This window comes from Tursiops truncatus, chromosome 5 (genome assembly GCF_011762595.2).
Source record: "Tursiops truncatus isolate mTurTru1 chromosome 5, mTurTru1.mat.Y, whole genome shotgun sequence".
NCBI classification, from domain to species: Eukaryota; Metazoa; Chordata; class Mammalia; order Artiodactyla; family Delphinidae; genus Tursiops; species Tursiops truncatus.
In genome coordinates, this window is record NC_047038.1 from 112,880,124 (window position 1) to 112,899,165 (window position 19,042).

Below are 19,042 nucleotides of genomic sequence, written 5' to 3' on the forward strand. Positions count from 1 at the left end.
AATTGAGTACATTATAAAACAAGGACAGATATTCGTTGTGTTCTCTGTAAGTCCTGGAGGCATCGTGGCAGAGAGGAAGGAGTGTGTGGGAGTGACTGGGAGACTTTGGTCAAGAAACCTGGTTCTAGATCTGTAGCAGCAGGCCTGGTTCTGTTGCCATTTGTGTGGCCTTGGGCAAGTCCCCTGATTTCTCTGAGCTTCAGGTTCCTTCCTTTTCTGGAAACCAGATCGATTAAAGTAGAAGTTTTTCAAACTGTGTTCCAGTGTGCCACGGCGCTGTCTTCTAAACTGCTCCCTGACTCAAGCCTCGTAGCTCTCTCTGTGATTAGAAACTGGGTTTGGTTCAGAATTAAGAAACTCTGGCGTTTTTGTTCTTCATTCACCTGTTTGCAGCGGAAAGCTACAAGGACACTCAGATGGTGAAGATCAAAGAGGAACCCATGGAGGTGGACATCCAGGACTCGCAGGCCTCAATATCACCCAGCCGCAGTGTCGGCTATAGCACTTTAATTGGGCGAGAGAAAACTGAACCCTTACAGAAGATGCCAGAAAGCAGAGTCCCCCCAGAGAGAAACCTCTTCAGTCAGGACATCTCTGTGAAGATGGCTTCCGAGCTTCTTTTTCAACTGTCAGGTACGTTTCCTCGAGGAAAAAAAAAAAAAAAGTCAATAATGGGGACTAATTGGAGGGAAAGCCACTCTAACGAAGTGAAAACACCAGCATTATAGGATTTTTTAGACAGAAATCCATTTTGTTACTTTAACGTGTATACGACCTCTCAAACGAAGAGTTCATCAAAGGCTGCCAGGTAGGACTCCTGCCAGACTTTCTTTAGTAAATAGTTAAGAATCATTTGAAACTGGAACCTATTCAACTGCGTGCAAATGATCCCTGTTGCCTGGACTAAACGTCTCACCTCTAATTTTGTTTAGGCAGTTGATCTGATTAACGGCCTTTTTTTTGTTTTCCTAATGTGCAAAAGATAAACTTCAGTTTACTCCAACAGTGACTGAGTTACCGTGAATTCCAAATTAGTGTGGTCGGAATTAATGAGATGTTACGGTAGCTTGCCAAAAAAAAAAAATCAAGGCAAGGGGAAGGCAAAAGATGAAACTGTGAGGGCTCTTTTCCAGCTATAACATAGTAGGACATTTCCTGTAAACCAACTTTTTCTACTTCAAATACTCAGAAGTCAACGTTTAGGAATCAGCTAAGTGATCACCTATTAAAAAGCTAAGGAATCACCTATTCCAGCTCAGCTAAGTGTCTTGATGGAATAGGTGAGGGTTCTAGAACCTAAGTTGTTCTCTTTATCACCTCATTCAAGCTGCAGGCTCTTTGTCAAATTTAATGTGCCGTTATTGCTTGAATGTGATTGAAATGGATGAAAGAGACTCATATAAGATTCAGACTTATATAGAAATACAGATACTTTGTCCTTGGTCAAGCATTGGCCTACATACTGAAGTTCAGGCATCCGTAGAGTTTGTTACTATTATTTGATAAACTCTGTTTTGTTATGGCTAACAGATTTAAAACACCCATTAAATGCCTCATTATTTAAGTATTGACTTTTCTCCCCTAAGAAAAATACCAGAAAAGAGGAAAGAAGCTAGAATCTGCAAGGCATCGTGATAGCTCACCTTCTCGTTGGCCTCATGACACGCCCCCATAGCTGTAAAGTTATCAGTCGGTGCCGAAAATGGCAGCCTCGGAGTTCTCAAACAAGGACCGTGTTTGTGCAGAGCTCAGAGAGGTGGAAACAGTTAAGTCAGTAAACTGAATAGGCCACATAGATCTTTGCAAGTTCCAAAAAAACTCCAAACATGCAAGATGCTTTGCTTTAAAAAAAAAAAAAAAAAAAACAGGCTGAAAGCATCTCTAAAAACAATATAACTTTGAAAATGATTTAGCAGTTCAAATCTGCAAGAGTGAGGCCAGTGTGATTCTTTGAAAAACGTCTCTGTCTCTAGCAGTACATTATCATGGTCTACTATCAGCTAAAAACTTTGTGTCTGAGAGTTCTCACCCTGGCGCTGTCACTGACTGCCTGGGTGACCTCAAGCAAGTCATTTAGCCCCGATTTCCTGCTCTCTGAAAGAACACTGCCTGTGAATCCAGATTCACCCTCATTGTCACTGTTGAACGGACAGAAAGGAATTGTCCACGCAAATATGCACACAGCAGCTTCAGACCAGTGTTAAAAAACACGGGACAGCGTATATCTTTGTTTAAAATTGTCCCCCAAATCCGTAAGATTAGGAGTTTTTCACTTGCCCTGCTGTTGAAATCTGAAACCCTTGTAGAGGTGGCCAGGTTTCCTCTGGAGACTTAAAAGAAGCCACCCAGAGCTGTGAACGTCAGGGCAGAATCCTAACATTTGAACTGGACGGGGAAGACCAGAGGTCAACTTTTGTGTTCCTGAAAGCTAATTTAATAATTTCTGACAGCTGGTAGATTCAGACCTCAAGACAGAGTTTACCTCCTCTTGTCTAATGATACTTTTTGTCCCCTGTGACATTTATCAGAATGTGCACTCGATGACTCTCGCACCCAGAGGTCTTACGTTTGTTTTTAGATCCCGTCTCACAAAGGGGCCTGACAATACAGAATGCTTAAAGGTTGTCATCCAAGTCAGAAGCGGAACAGTTGCAACAACTGCAGTTTTCATGCTGAATCAGAGAAAAGCAGACATTTTCAGCTGGGGAAAAATATAAGAGAAATAACTATCTTTATGCACATCTCTCTGTGTGTGTGTGTGTGTGTGTGTGTGTGGACATGTACTTACTGAGGCCTGATGAAAATCAGACAACACAGTTGTACTTTGTTAGTAATTCTTTCCCTTTGATTGGTTTTTAATAAACTATTTTGGTGGATGCTATCGACATGCTTTTGTTGCCTGTCTTTACCAGTAAGACAGGAATGGTTTGAATGTTTAAAAAAGAAACCAAAAGAAAACCACAACAGAGAAAGAGGAATGTGGAGGATGTTTCTGCTTCAGTCTTAAACACACAAATCGAGTCAGAACAACCTAAGAGGTGTCTGTTTCATCCTTTCTCTTTACAGAGAAGGTGAGCAAAGAGCACACTCACACGAAAGAAAACACCATCCGGACGACCACCAGGTAGGCCACTGTGGAGTCCCCTCGGAAGACTCCCTCTGGGGACCTTGAGGCCCACGTCACAGTTTGAGCAACATTCCTCAAACCGTTCTCTCCCACTGGGTTCAAAAGTCACCCCTTTATCATCATTTTGTGTTTGAACTTTGGTTGGTGGAAACAACACAAAACGCAAAGGACACCAAGGGGGAAGGCCATTCACAGTTATTAAACATCTAAATGTATCACTTTGCTGGAGAGTTTTCCTTATGCTATTATTGTTTATTCCTTACAATGATTGTGTGAAGTAGACAATATTATCCTCTTGACAGAAGTTTCCTGACCGGAGGGTTGAAGTGGGTGGCTGTATTTGGGAGCTGGGTCTGTATCTCAGGAAAGCCTCAGTCGGTGGGTAGACCGAGGTTGAACTGTGTTCCTAAGTAGCTTTGCAGCTGTGGACTGATAACTTGTCACCAGGGACATCCCAGCTTTTTAACTCACTGCATTGTTAGGAGGGCAAAAATGTAAAAAGCAGAAGAAAGACAATGCTTTCAGAAATTGCAGGAAAGCTGACATCACTAACAACTGTAGGTTAAGGAAGCTTTCCATTTGCCAAAGGCAGTTTAAGAGAAGGTCAGCCAGGGTGGGCTGCCCATCAGTCTGCCGCCTGAAAGGAAAAGAACGGGTCAGTACTGCCACCCATCCTGAGGCTCGTAACCACCCAGACCTGAACTGTTGCAGGCAGGTGCCAACAAGTGCAGACCCACTTGTTGGAAAGGGAGCTCAGGGGAGAGGCAGTGGAAAGGGAGCTCAGGGGAGAGGCAGTCTCCCCCTTGGCAGGCTTTAAGTCAAGGAACTTCACTTTCCTGAGCAAACTTAGATTCTTCCTCCTGGGAGCCGTTGCTTGGTTTTGTGATTTAATTCTTGCGACGGAAGATCAACAGTGTTTTTCCTTTGGATGTGATATGAGTCGACCTCGTACCATCACCGGGCACATGAACGGTGTTCATTTGAACACTGTTAACGCGAGTCTTTGCTTCTTTTTAACTCTGTGAATCGGCGTTTGGGACTATCAAATATTAAACAGTAATTAAAACAGAGTCGCACAGGGTTCATATAGTGTTAGGGACAGAACCTGACTCTAACCCAAGCATGGTGTTAGGCTTGCCTCCGTGTACAAGTACGCAGATGGGGAATGAGTCTTTCCATCTGGTCTGTGCGTTGTGTTGGGAAATGGGTCTGGGGGATGGAGAGGGGACTTTGTTCAGTTGGATGCCCAAATAGGAGATGTGAGCTACTATAGATTCCAGCAGCCTTCTCCATGTAATCCTAAGGCTATTTTTTTTTTTGGTATCTATGCTTATGTTTGTGAGTCTAAACACATGAAATGGGCCAGATTGGTAGACATCGAAAGACGGCAGATTAAAAATAAGAGGTGTCCATTTTAAGTTGCTTCCCTAGGCTTCCTGAAGTGTCACAGGTCAGGTTCCCTAGAAGCAGAGCCCGAGACAGGGATCCCTGTGCCGGTGTGTTATGGAGGGCGTGCTCTCAGAGGGACCTGCAGGGATGGGATGGGGCTGGAGAGGGAAGGGGAGCTGAGCAAGGATTCTAGGGGTGGTTGTCTCCCGCAGAGAATTCTGGAGAATGAATTGCACCACAGAGTAAATCCTGCCTTGAGGTAAGGGGGCCCCCTCATTATCCACTAACTTCATCAGGGGATGTGTAGCCTGCCAGGTGACGGGGGGGGCTCCAACGGGGAGGGCAGTTCTCACTACGAGCAGCCGGCACCCCTGGGGATGCAGGGTGAGTGCACCAGTGCGGTAAAGGGGATCTGGGCAGGACCCCAGCCCCATCTCCTATGGAGGCTTTCTGCCGGATCTTTAAGATTACACGATCATATTTACCTAGCAGAAAGGTATGCTGCGAGACCCTGTTATTATGCTTTTCAGGGGACGAGGTTCTCTGGGACGAGGTAAGAGGAGGTTTGAACTAGCCCCAAACAAGTGAAATGTACAATACCTCCTAGCCTCGGTTGCCTTGGCTGGAGCTGAAGCATAATTACAGGGTAGAAGAGAGGGTTTTTTTTTAGCCATTTGGCAAAAAACGAAGCAATCCTTAAATTCTCCTGTTGCTGGGAGATTATGCGTAAGAAGAGATCCAAATCAGATCTTTTGCCCAATGCGACACAAGAGGTGCTTCCTATGAGCTTCCCCACCCCTACAGTGTGGTGTGCAGAAATCCGTGTTATAGGTTTCTTGGTTTATTTTTCTTCTACAAAATCCTTGGTGTGTTTTTATTTTCCCTTTGAGTGGGCAACTTGCCCAATTAGCCTCTCCTCAAAGGGATCTCTTTTTACCTTCTCACCTCATTACTTCAGGTGGAATAGAATCAAGCTGCCTTGTGCCAGGACATCCTCTTTAACCCGAGTTAACCGATAGCAGAAATAAGGGAAAAAACACCAACTCTCTTCTTTTTTGATTCCCGTTTCGGAAGAAACTCTTATTTTTGGAAGAGGTCTGCCCAAGGTCAGCTAATGGGGTTATGTTTTAAGGTATGATCTGTGATACTTTCCAGAAAGATTTACATCGCGCCTCCAACTTCCCATACCTCCAGATTTTTTAAGTCCTTAGTGGGATGTTTGGTTCGTTATCAGATCTCCCACGTTTCATTTCCTGGAAGAAGCTGACTGTCCAGAGCGATGGCTCATCATGGGAATCAAAGTTCGGAATTGTCCATGTTTCAGAGTTGCTGGGCACATTTAAGACAGTTGACTTGTGAAGGGCAGCCTTGGACGCCGGCCTCAGCGCAGTATTGAGATCAGGCGCTTCCAAATGCTGATGGGTGCCTGAGCCCTTCCACTCAGTGAGATCTGCCTCTGGGATTTGGAGATCCAGGGGAACCAGAGGAGAAAAGAGATGTGCAATGCTGAAAAAAGAAACTGATTCTCTCCAATTCTCTCTCTGTCCTTTATCAACCCACAACTTTCCCCACTGTTGTTAATCATTATTAATCTTGACTCTTATGCCAAACACAAGAATGAAGAAAAAGTGTAGCAACCCAAGTGTGAAACACTCTGTCTCTGGCAGTTCCAATATGTGCTTACCAATGAGATATGGGGGTGCTGGTTTCCATGCCCGGGCACCAAGGCAACAGGAAGCCCATGGATGTGCGTACAGGTAACTCCCCATCCCATAAGGGCTGATGACTGCACCTCTGTCGTCATCCAGTCCTCCCTCGTCACAGCTGTCCATTGGCCATTCTGCTGTTTGTTAATTCCTCGATTATAAGATGGGGAGACATGGAAAGAGAAAATGATGTTGACTCCTTGTTAGCCATTTTTTTTTTTTTTTTTTGTGGTACGCGGGCCTCTCACTGCTGTGGCCTCTCCCATTGCGGAGCACAGGCTCCGGACGCGCAGGCTCAGTGGCCATGGCTCACGGGCCCAGCCGCTCCGCGGCATGTGGGATCTTCCCGGACCGGGGCACGAACCCGCGTCCCCTGCATCGGCAGGCGAACTCTCAACCACTGCGCCACCAGGGAAGCCCCGTTAGCCATTTTTTAAAAGAAGTTCTAGGTAAAGCTAAGGGTTGAAACTAATAACTAGCAAGTTTCTGGATCATTGGCTCTTGACCTCATTTTTCAAAAACTCTTACAATGGAAAATTTCAAACAGATACAAGAATAGAGAATGTACCCATGATCAAGTTTAAATAATTATCAATTCATGTTTCATCCATCCCTTCCTTTTGTTCTTCTTCCCCGTAGATTATTTTGAAGCAAATCCTAGACATCATTGGAAGCACTGGTTTGAGAACGCCTTTTTAAAAAATTATCCTAAGAGCTTAGACTCAGCTGCTTCAGTTAGGATCATCTTCCCAAAAGTAAAGGAGAAAACCATCCACCAGGGTATCCCATGTGGCCAGGCAGAGAAATCAATCTACTTAGCAGCCGGGATGATTGGGTCCCATGGTCCTGCTCACCAATGCCTTGACCTTTCCCTTCCTTCCACCCTTGTCTGTGCCCTCCTAGGAGCACCTCCACTGAATCAGTCCTTCAGATGGAGCTTCACTGTAAATGCTAAACGGCAGTTCGTCTGCCTGTTTAACCTTAGAGTCTAGAAAATTCAACCTAAGTGTAAAGAAGTCTGTGCATCCCCTTTGAGATAGCCGGTGGCATTCTTAATGCCATTCTACCTGACAAATGAGATGGGGAGAAGGTCCGCCCAGTCCCATGAGAACAGAAGGACTGAATGCTTAAGAGACTAATGCAATCTTGATTTTTCGATTTCCTTTCCCAGCACAACCCTAGGTTCTGCTGGGAGCAGATAACCAGCTAATATGATCACTTGTAGATGAAAATATATGAGGCATGCTATCATAACCAGATCCCAAAGTTTAATGGAATAAAAAGAAGATCTACATCTTCTGACATGGACCATCACCCAGTCAGATGCTGGATAAGATCGAAATAGGAAAATGGAACCCTAGAGTAAGAATCAGATGGCTCCTGGCAGGTGAATTGGACATGCTCGATGTTGTGTAACACCATGAACTTCAAGCAGTGGCTGCCAGGAACCCTCTCTTGGTTATTTGTTCTCTCTCTTCCCCATTAATAATTCAGCGTCCATGGGGCTATAAGATTGCAGGCCTATAAGAAAAACTTCTCACACCTGGCTTGCTCTATTCCAAAAGCAAGGAAGTCTTTACCTGAATTGGTTTTTTTCTCCATTACTAGACAGAAAGCAGAAGTGGGAAAATCAGAAAGGTAGAGTCCTATCGTGCTGTGCCGACCCACATTTAATTTGCCCAATTTTCAGAATTTGAAATGTGGGCTATTTTTCTGTGATTTAGATAATGGCACTTACAGAGTTTACTAAAAGACATACATACTTGGAGGTGTCCAATATAGAATTTTCCAGTGTGATTGTTTGGGTGCCTGTCCTTAAATATTTATGAGTCGGTAATAGAAATTGCACAAATTTGTACGAGCGTGATGTGCGGCTTCAATCTGTGCAATTTCCCCTTTTCATTTTTTAGAAGGCGTAAGAGAACCATACTCCATTACCTTAAGAAGTAAAAGATTACACATAAAGAACACTGGATTAGATGGAAGCAATTAAGAAAATAAACAGGAAACAGAGCAAATGAAATTGGTGATTTTGGAGTAGCTCTCCCTATAGTCTCTTTACCCTTTATATTTTCTTTTTTTTTTTTCTTTATATTTTCTAACGTTAAAATTAAAGGCACAGAATTTTGTTTCTAAAAAATGGAAATTGCTACTAATTTCATGGAATCCCTCCAGTTAGGACATTCAGTGCTTTTTTGGTGAAGTCAAAGCTGGTTGGTGGGCCATTGAAAAGTTTTAAAAGCGCCTTTGCTCAAGACACTGCCATCTACTGGAATACTGACATAATAAATATGTAAATCTTTGTTGTCTGTGATGTTAAGTACCCACGCCCCCCACCCACCCAGTAAGGTACCTTTGTGCAGTGCACAGCCTGCACCACTGTATGTAGCTGCCCTGACACAAGTGTTGACTGGAGAGTTTTTCACTGGCAGTCAATCCTTCTCAACTTATCTTTGAGTTTTCAAAGAAGTTAAAACTCATCCTTTAAACAGTGGATCTTTTTTTTTTTTTTAAATACATATAGCCTCAAACTACTTTGTGCATTGCTGCCATTTGAGGTTTCTTCCTTCTTATCACACCAAACTTTCCTCGGTACTTTTCTCTATTTCTATACGCCATTGTCCTGTAGGTGTCACGCTCTGCCGTTTTTCCTCCCACCCATGACCTCTATGTTGAACGGTTATAGTTGAGACACTGTGCTTCCGGAACTCTTTAATACGGTGTCACTGTGAAGAGTTTAAATCTTCTTTTCAAGGATCTAAAGAGGGCTGTGCCTTTCTTTTCTTCATTTCCCTGGGTTCTCCCACCTTTATTTCTGCTGGCTTACAACTGTGTTCCATCTGTTTGTGCAGCTCAGAACAGTCAGGAACGAGGTAGAAATGTGTAAGCCTCTGTAAGTAGACATCCTCCTTTGACAGGTCATGCACAGGTGACGTGTGACATGTGGCTCAGATGCCAGCTTCTTCTAATCTGGGATTTTCTCTCAAGGGTGTCTCCATGGTTGTTACTAGAAATATCTCCAATATTCCAGGGTTGACCTCTGTTTAGCAGGGAAAGCCCTGGTGGATGATGCAGCAGGCCAGGGCCCATCCACATTTCACTGGGGTCACCTTCAACTTCCACTGGACAAAGGGTCTCGCATCGCTGCAGAGAAGACTGAGTTAGTTCATCTGTGCTCTGCTCGCCTCGGCAGAAGCCCATTGTCCTTGTTTATGTACAAAGTCAGATTCCTGCGGGAGATCCAGGTCCCTCCGCGAGCTGACATTTCACGGATCCTGACGTGCAGGTTCACTTCCGCGGCTGCGCCTGGCTCCAGCTCCCCGAGGTCTGGCCTCCCGGCCGCAGCCGCCCTCGACAAGACCTGGCATTGTGCTACTTGTCCTGAGAAGTTTCCTGGCTCCGCGGTGGATGAATGCTCGAGCCGCAGCAACAGGAATTGTTCCTTGAAAACGTGGTGTTAGGTTGTACGGATTGGCCTGCCTCTAGGACAGCCCTAAATAGAAGGCATCTGTACTTTTCAGAGAAGAAAATTTAAAAACATTACCCAAATGAATTCTCCCTAAAATGTTCTACTTTTCTTCTACAGTATTTTAAACAGCGTTTTTCTTCCGTGGCTCTCAGCCTTCTGCAACTGAAGTTGACTGATATGAATGGGATCAGAATTTAGATACAGTTGCCCCCGCCTGTGTCTTTTACAACTGCCTTCAATTATATCATCCTTCAGATTACTCTTTAAAAGACTAAGAGTCTCTTTAAAAAATAAAGGATACTGAACAGTAAATCTTAATCATTTGTTTTAAGTTTAAAAAGTAACTTTTAGGGCTTCCCTGGTGGCGCAGTGGTTGAGAATCTGCCTGCCGATGCAGGGGACACGTGTTCGTGCCCCGGTCCGGGAAGATCCCACATGCCGCGGAGCGGCTGGGCCCGTGAGCCATGGCCGCTGAGCCTGTGCGTCCGGAGCCTGTGCTCCGCAACGGGAGAGGCCACAACAGTGAGAGCCCCGCGTACCGCAAACAACCAAACAAACTTTTATTTTCAGAGAATATAGGAGAACATAAAGAAGAAAAAATACCCACTTATAATCAATCCTGCTACCTAGAAGCAGCCACTGCTAAGTTGGTGATGTGTATCCTGGCTGAATTTTTATCTATTTATAGATGTATCCTTTCCTATCAAAACTGGATCCTACTATATATACAGTTTTATAATGTTCTCTTTTACCTAGTAATATATTAAGAATTTCTTTCCATGTCAGTAAACATAACCCAATATTATTCTTTTCATATTTGCATGTCATCATTTATTTAATACGTCTCCTATTATTGGATGTCAAGGGTTTGGTTTGGTTTGGTTTTTCAAGTTGTTGCTAATTCTGGGATAAATTGACTCAAGAAAGCATTCACAGGTTTCAGGCATTTGCTATGAATTGTCTAACTGACTTTCAAAAAGGTTGAATCTACAATTTTACCAGAAGCTAATGAGAGAATATTTTAAAGGTCTCTGTGCTTTATCATTAAAAAAATTTTTTTTTTACCGATTGGGAGGTTAAAATGTATATCTTATAGTTAAAACCTTTTCATTTATTGATTCCTGGTGATATCAAGCATTTTATTCATGAAGAGACATTTTTATTTGTTCTTTTTGGGGGTTTTTTTTTTTTGGTTTCTTTTTTGGTTTTCTCGCGGTACGTGGGCCTCTCACTGTTGTGGCCTCTCCCGTTGCGGAGCACAGCCTCTGGACGTGCAGGCTCAGCGGCCATGGCTCACGGGCCCAGCCGCTCCGCGGCATGTGGGATCTTCCCAGACCGGGGCACGAACCCGTGTCCCCTGCATCAGCAGGCGGACTCTCAATCACTGCGCCACCAGGGAAGCCCCTTATATTTTTTTTAATCGTCACTTATTATTCTGTCTGGTGGTTTGTCTGGGTTGAACTTCTTATTTGATTGTTGATATTGATTTTTTTATTACGAAAAATTTTAAAACAAAGTGAAAGGAATAATGCAATAAGCCACCATATTCCCACCACCCAGACTGAACAAATGTTTGCTACACTTATTTCACCAATCTTTTCTTCCTTATATTTTAGATCACATCCCTGACATGACACTCACTCCCACATTCTTTGATATATATCTCTCTAAAAAATAAGGACATTTTCTGCAATACCATTGTATACCTTACAAATTAACAACACATTCGATTGGTTTTTAATTGCTAAGAAGGTTCTGTTTGATAAGTGTACAGCCTTGTCAATGAGGAGGAGAAGCACATCTTGGCTTTCTTATGACCTCCAAACATTAAAGAAAATCTGGTGCCTATATGCGCAGCCGAATGATGGAGTGACCTTGGTTCTCCATCTGCCCACAAGCCCCATTTAGAAACCCACTGAATCTGCAATGCCAAGTCTCAATTTGTAGATAAATGCCCCGGCTGAAGCTTGCCAGTGTATAACGATTCATTCAAGCTTTACCCACTACAGTCCTTCTTTCTTTGAAAATGTGTGTCCCCAACATGATGGATGACTGGGTTTCCAGGCCTAGCCCCCTGGGGTCATGAGAGGGCTTCTCTGTTGTGTCCCTTTTAAGCTTGAATAGGGAACTTGCTGTTTCAGATGCTCAGAGTTGTCCTCAGGTCAGGGACTCGCAGTTGTTTTTAATCTCGAGCACTCTGCTCCACCGCCACATCCCCTGAGCTGCCACCCAGGGTTCTTTTATTAAAATAAGTAAATAGGGCTTCCCTGGTGGCACAGTTGTTGAGAGTCCGCCTGCCGATGCAGGGGACGTAGGTTCGTGTCCCGGTCTGGGAAGATCCCACATGCCGTGGAGCGGCTGGGCCCGTGAGCCATGGTCGCTGAGCCTGCGCGTCTGGAGCCTGTGCTCCGCAACGGGAGAGGCCACAAGAGTGAGAGGCCCGCGTACCGCAAAATAAAAATTAAAAAAAAAAAGTAAATAAATAAAATCATTCAAGAGTAGGGGTCCTCGGGAGGGACAGTATACATGAGCGCCACTAAAGCTGTGTTTTCTTTCATTATAGATCACCTTTTTAACTGACTGCAAGAAAGTTAACAGGGAAACTGGCACTGACTTTTATATCTAAAATGTTGATATCTGGGCCCGTTTCAGAAGAAGCAGCTACCCAATGTCATCCAAAATGAAATGAGGGCCCAAGCGGGCAGGTAGGATGACCACCTGCTGTCTGCAGTGACACATAGAGATCGCTATACTGGAGCAAAAGGACCTTACCCGGGTTGCAAAGAGAGCTCAAAATCCTTTTACAAAAATCGGTAGACCTAAGCAGTTAATGTATTTCAAATACGATGATTTATAAATATGTTTCAGAACATACAGATATGTAAATATATACAAAAGAAAGAGTCAGCATCCATTATTCTATTACAAATTATTAGCAAATACCCAAGGACAGTAACATTTGAGAAAAAAATAAGCACCACCTAAAGAAAATTGCATTAATCGTGAAAATTAACTTGAAATAATGTTATTTGATCTTTTTTAAAAAATGGAATATCTAAAAATAAAGTGTGTTTGTTTTTCAGTTGTGAGCATATTTTCATGCAAGCTAGTACAGCTTCTCAGAAAGTTTCTTCTGACCTTAAAGTACTTGAAGAAATTTTGAGAAGATAGTTATAACTAATCCAAATATTTCCCCTGTTCCTTATTTTCGAACAATCCTATCTGGATATGTTTGAAAAGCTTTAAAAAAAAAAAGGAAACCGCAACGCTTTGTGTTCTGTGTCAAGGACTATAACCTGTTATTGTTAGCAAGGTGTAGTTTTGTTCAAAGACAATGTTTCCAGTTTGTTCTCATTTCCTTTGGTTGCAAGATGTATACCTGGAGATCCCATGTGGAAGTTACCTGTATCCATTTCAATCTGCAACATTCGTATAACATGTAGTCAGAAAGTCTTGGGACTAGAGTGAGATTTATTCTTGGAAGAATTTAGTCTGTCGCCTGTCTCTGCTTGAGGCTTTTGGCGGCATAGAGGATTGTTTTCTTGACTAACGCCTCTTGCTTATTTCAAAATGTTAATGCAATGTGTCACTCCTGGGTCTAAGTGATTCAGAGGTCAGTACAATGGTTGTTGATAAATGTATGGAATTTCAGTTCTTAAAAAAATTAACCTGATACATCCATACAGAAAACAATTATTTCAGTGTCCTGACTTGAGAGCTGGGGCTAAGTAGAGATTGAGGCAGTCCTGTTACCAGGACGGACAGATGGCCATCTGGTGCGGTGGCCCAGGGGCTGGGGTCTGCTGGGAGGCAGGTAGCGGCTGCAGAGGGAAAACATTGGCTTCCACAGAACTTTCCCACCCCAGAAGGGGGCTCTGGCTCTCCTTCCGCAATATATAGCTTCTCCGAAACATCTAAGTCAGATAATTTGGTCTTAAAATTTCCTTAAAATAAAAAGAAATGAAATAAAAATTAACCAACATTCTTTTGGACGTATTTAACCAGCTCTTAGAAAAAAATCCAGAAGCCCTGTTATGTTATATGATACATAGCTGAATAAATAATTAAGTACTTTTACTTGAAAAAAACACCATCTTTTTTACTGATTAAAGAAAATTTTGTCTATGTGCGGATTGAAGTCAGAATATCACTTCAGGATGATTTGCCCGAAACGCTTATATTTAATAGAATTTCATTCTACTCTGAAATATGAAGATCTTTCTAGAGTCTGAGGACAAATTCATTGCAGAGCAAAGTCTTTTTGTCTTATTTAATCTTTCTTTTCTATTTGCCATCCCCAAGTTCAGTCCTAAAAGTTATTGTCTTTTAGAAGGAAAAAAAAAATGATTTCTTCTTTGGTGTTCCTTTTAAATTATAGTGCCACTACTAAGCATAAAGTTGTTTTTTCTTAACTTTCTCTTACATACTATATCCACCTTATTCTTTTCCTTTTTTGTCTTGTTCTGCTTTGCTATTGCCATCAAAACAAGAATTCCCGTAACGTGTTGGTTTCAGTGGTGGCACCCCGGGGGGGATGGTTTGTAAGTAGATGGGCCTTCTGTTTTTCACGAAGCCGAACTCCCTGTCGTCACGCAGATGTTAAAGGTGGAAATGTTTGTGCCACAGTCAGCAGTTAGCAAAATGTATCCCTATTTAGAGCCATAATCTTTTATGGACTCTTATTATTTATTGTAAATCTTTTCTTTCTGCAGCGCTGAGCTGTTGACCTCACAGCGCATGCCATCTAATGCCTGGAATTGTCCAGTCACTGTGACACCAGTGCCCCTTCATATTTTAACCCTTAGATTTTCTGCAGGAGAAAAATCAAAATATGCATTCATTGTCCGTTTCATTTTTATTCAGAAAAGAAACTCGAATAAATAAACATTTTGTCTTTTCCAAGTAACAAAAGGCAGGAAAAGTAATGGGGGTGTTTGGCAGTTCGAAGTCTACACCAACATCTTCCAGATGCTGTGTCTGAGTATTTATCGATTATACGAGTTAGCTAGTCTTCAGGTGGCCTGTCGTTGTACAGGACCAAAGGGGAGCCACTGTGGTAGGTGGTGATTTTGTTAAATGAGAATAAGTGACAGTCCCTTCCGCCATTAGCTATTAGTCAACCTGCTTCTCTACCAACTTTTTTTTTTTTTTTTCTCTTTTTTTTTTTTTTTTCTTTTTTTTTCTACCAACTTTTTACCGAAAACTGTGGACTAGAAATAAATCATTTTCTGGACAGATTTTGCCTTTTCCACTTCCTAAGCTCTCTTTCTGGTGGAGGGGCTTCTTCACACTAAAATGACTAAATTGAGTCAGGGAGCACGAACCACGCGGCATTCGCAAACTTGCTCCTTTTTTCCTGGAAGAATTGGTGACTATCTAAGCAGTTGAAGGACGGTACACACACGCTTCAGAGTCTAGTACGTCGTAAAATCTGCAGTTCATTGACTCTTTTCCTCCCTGAAAAGTGCAGACCCGCTTCATCCTGAATCGGGTACCTCCGGGGCCTCCCCTCTCTGCCCGCCACCCTCTCCCATCACCCACAGTCCCTGTGGCCTGAACGAGGGGCCGGTTTGTTCACCACAGAGCTGGACGTCCTCTGAGAGCAGATGGGCTTCTGCACTTCACAGACCCTGTGAGGCACAGGAAAAGAAAGGGGACCTAAGGATGACCGTCTCCACATTCTGAGAATGACAGTGCTTGGGGCCAAGTTATAAGTACAGCATCTTCTGTTCTCAGAACACAGGCAGAAAGTTAAAGATAACCAAATCATTTTTCACATGTTCTATTTCTCAATTGAAAAAGCCTTTCTTTGGTGACCTAGGATCCTGCGTACTGAAACAGTACTCCCACCCCACTTCCCTCCCTTCTTCCACTGTCTCTTCCTTTTGTTCTGTCAGTTCCAAGAAGGATCCATGACTTTGTATTGTCCATGTGTTCCCTAGATGTTAAGAGACCAAGCAAAAGGCAGTGTAGCTTAGCTTAATGGGCAAGGGTGCAAAATGCGATGCCAGCATGCCTGGGTTCAAATCCTGTCTCAGCCCACGGGCATGGACAACTACTCACCTTCTCTGTACCTGAGTCTCTTCATCTGTAACATATGGATGATAATAGTAATTGTCGACACCCTATAGAGGGTCCTTGTGAGGATCCAATGGAGTTAATATACACAAAGCCCTTTAGAGCAGGGCCAGATACTTAGTAAGCAATACACGTGTTTGTTGCCATTTTTATTGAGCATGTATGATGTACTAAGAACTTTAACATGAAATATCTTATTTAACCCTTTAGAGCTCCCCTATAAAGATGGTATTTTATTTATTTATTTTTAAAGGTGGTATTTTAAAAGCTTTTTTCCAATGATGAAACAGGCTAGGGAGGTTGTTGACAAAGATCACTTCACCATTAACTGGCCAATATGGAATTCAGACTCAGATCCTTCTGACTCCAAACTCAGTGCTAAACCCCTGCACTCTCACTTCCCAGCGTGAATGGATCCGAACGCGGAGCATCGCCCCGGGCTGTCTGGTCTGAGACATGCTCTGTTAACGTAGTGTCTTCTCTTTATAGATAAGAACTTACACCGGTCTTAAGCTGCTTTGACTTGTCAAAGTTTCTCCATTGACTCTTTGCCCCTAACATTGCCAGTCCTTTTGTGCTTTTCTAGTATCCAGCCTGATTCCCTTCTAATTCTCCACTTCTTCAGGAGAAATCTTTTCTTTTCTATACAGGAGAAAGCTGGCCTCCAGGGTAGAAAATTATTTGCAATGTTGTTTCCCTCAGCGATTGCCTCCGTTTCTTCTGAGCGGCTAGATGGTTATAGGGCTTCACTCCGCATGTGCGTGAAAACCTGTTGAAGAGAACACGTGACGATGCAGAGCTAGCAAAACCTAGGGTGCTCTTCCCAGCACGTAGCGTGGCCGCCTCTGCCTGGTTCACCTGGAAACCTTCGGGTTGGTTGGAAATATACCTGTGGTCTTTACCTGCCCTATTTCTTAAACTATTTTTCAATCTGCCTGTGTCGCTGCCGCTTTGCAGTGTTGGCCACCAGAGTCACCACGTCCCATATGGACTGCTGCTCTGGCCACCTGCCTTGGGTTCTCCAACCCACCGGGCAGAGCTTCCTGAAACTGAAATCATACTGCGTCCCCGCCTTACTGAACACACCGCCGGGCTTTCCAGGACTGTTAGGGCAAAGCCGGGATCCCTGCACTCGGTATGCCCACCCTGCCCGGCACTCCAGCCTCATCCAGCTCTGCAGACTGGCTGTGTCCTCTCACTGTGCAGGGGACACTTCCCCCAGCCCCTGGGAACCCTGACAACCCTGCTCTCCATTCAGGTCTCAGCTCAGCTGTGGTTTCTGCAGGAAAAGCCGCTCCTGGCCAGGCCCGCGCTGTGACCCCACTCCCCTCTCTTCCACAGCGTTAGTCTAGCTGTGGTAGCCACGCAGGTCTTTGAGCCCTCTTAACATTTGCAGCCGTAGCCAGTTTTGCTGACCTTATGTTCCCAGTGCCTAGCATGCCCAAGCACTCACTAAATGGTTACTGCGAAACTGAGGGAAGGAGGGCAGTGCACACCTTTCTCTGTGGCAAGAAGGGTGATATTCCTAGGTACCTTAGGGGGCCTCTCTAGGGGATCTGGGTGTCCCCAAAGGAAGTCTCCACATTTCAGACCAAACAGTTCCATGAGCTTCCTGAACTCTCAGATTCTAGCGTCATTCCAGGGTAACCGAAGGCCCATTGCCTGACGTTTACCCTGTGCCCTTGGGCCAGCAGGTGGTGGTTCCCATGTGAACTGTCCACTCAAACACGAGGATGTCATTGTCACCTTGTATAGATGCTTCAGAGCTAAGGAGGTGGGATTCGAGAAATCTCACACTCTGGGTCTGACCAACAATCCTCCAAGGGCTCTACCTCCTTAGAAGTTCTTTGATTCTAAACAGTTTTCTTTGTGGAAGAGTTAGAAATTAACCGAATCTCTCCAGCAGTCAACGGACCCTTCAATATCAGAGTGACCTTTTCTTCATGCATTTTCTGCAAGGAAACTCTATCCTTTTTGTCGACTCGTGAGGAAAGGTTGATTAATTTATGCTCCCTTTTGAGCTAGACAGAGATACAGATAAAAACAGCTTACGCTGATTGAGCGCTTACTGGTTGCCAGACACTGTGAAAAGCACGTTCCATGAACCATCTTACTCAGTCCTCCTAGAGGGGGTATAGATGCTATTAACGTCCCGCTTTATAGACAAGAAATGAAGGCTCAGAAAAGTTAAGCGATTTGTGCAAGGTCACACAGCCGTAAGTGGTGGAGCTGGAGTTTGGACCTAGAACTGCCCACTCTCAAGTGCACTCTCTTAGCCTCCATGCTGCCTTGCCTTATCCTTTCAGGAGTTTTGTATCACTTGCAGGTTTTGAGTTGTTTGGCACAAAACAACGTGTCTCCCCACTCCCCATCGCTGACTAGCCTACAGCCAGTTCACTTTTTAAGCCTGTTTAAATTGTTTTATGTTTAAGATACAAATAAAAAGCATGCCACACATTTTCAAAACTCTGATGGAAAACTGATGAATTCATAAAGGTGCTAACAAAAGATCAAGATAAAAAAAATGAATTACATGGGACTGAGTGAACTGATGAGGATGATTATAATTTTTGTGACTTTCTGTTTGAATTAAAAAAAAAAACCCACAAGGACTCAGAGGCAAAAAATATACAAATCAGTTTTCACTGCAAAGTAAAGGAGCTGTTGCAGTGGAGGATTACTGGACTGAATGTCAATATTATGACATAGTATGGGTGTGTTTCGTGTTTGGTAATTGCAATCATTGTTGCTTCTGTTGTGGTCGTCCATTTACAATGCTTGGTGTCAGTTTATTTATCTCTTGTAAAAATAAAATACAGTGTGTGTGTGTGAAAAAAAAGAGATAAAACAGTCTGAGGAAAGGGTAATGATTAAAATTTTATTATCAGAAACAACACGAAAAAAAAATCCAGAAAGCATGCCACACAAAGTTGCATCGAACCTAGCCTGAGTCATGTGAAACTATACTGTTAACTGTGTGTCTTATTTTTAAAAGATGGATATGTCTTCCATTTTTATCGTAATCTTTCCTTTTTAATATTTAATAACAGTAACCGGTAGCCTCTTGGCATGTTTAGAAAAGCAGCACCAGTCATGGGAGTCCTAGTTTCGCGTGACCCCAGATCTGTTCCTTCCCCCATCTGCAGTTTTGCAGGAGCCGATCCGGCAGGCTGTACGTCTCTGACTTCCGGGAAGGTTCAGCCAATCAGAGCCTTTGATGTCGTGGGGGTGGGGCTTAAGAAAGAGGCGGGGTATTTCCCTCCTTCCCTGCCC

The 19,042-nt window shown here is 43.5% G+C and overlaps 1 protein-coding gene across 5 annotated transcripts in view; it reads left to right on the forward strand.

Moving 5' to 3' along the window:
- Positions 1–19,042, forward strand: part of ZNF827 (zinc finger protein 827) — a 180,888-nt gene that overhangs the window by 95,618 nt on the left and 66,228 nt on the right. For all 5 annotated transcript variants that reach the window (XM_033857322.2, XM_073805520.1, XM_033857323.2 and 2 more), the window contains exons 6-7: positions 394–633; positions 3,067–3,124. In XM_033857322.2, the coding sequence (XP_033713213.1) occupies positions 394–633; positions 3,067–3,124 (298 nt within the window). The remainder of the gene's footprint in view (positions 1–393; positions 634–3,066; positions 3,125–19,042) is intronic.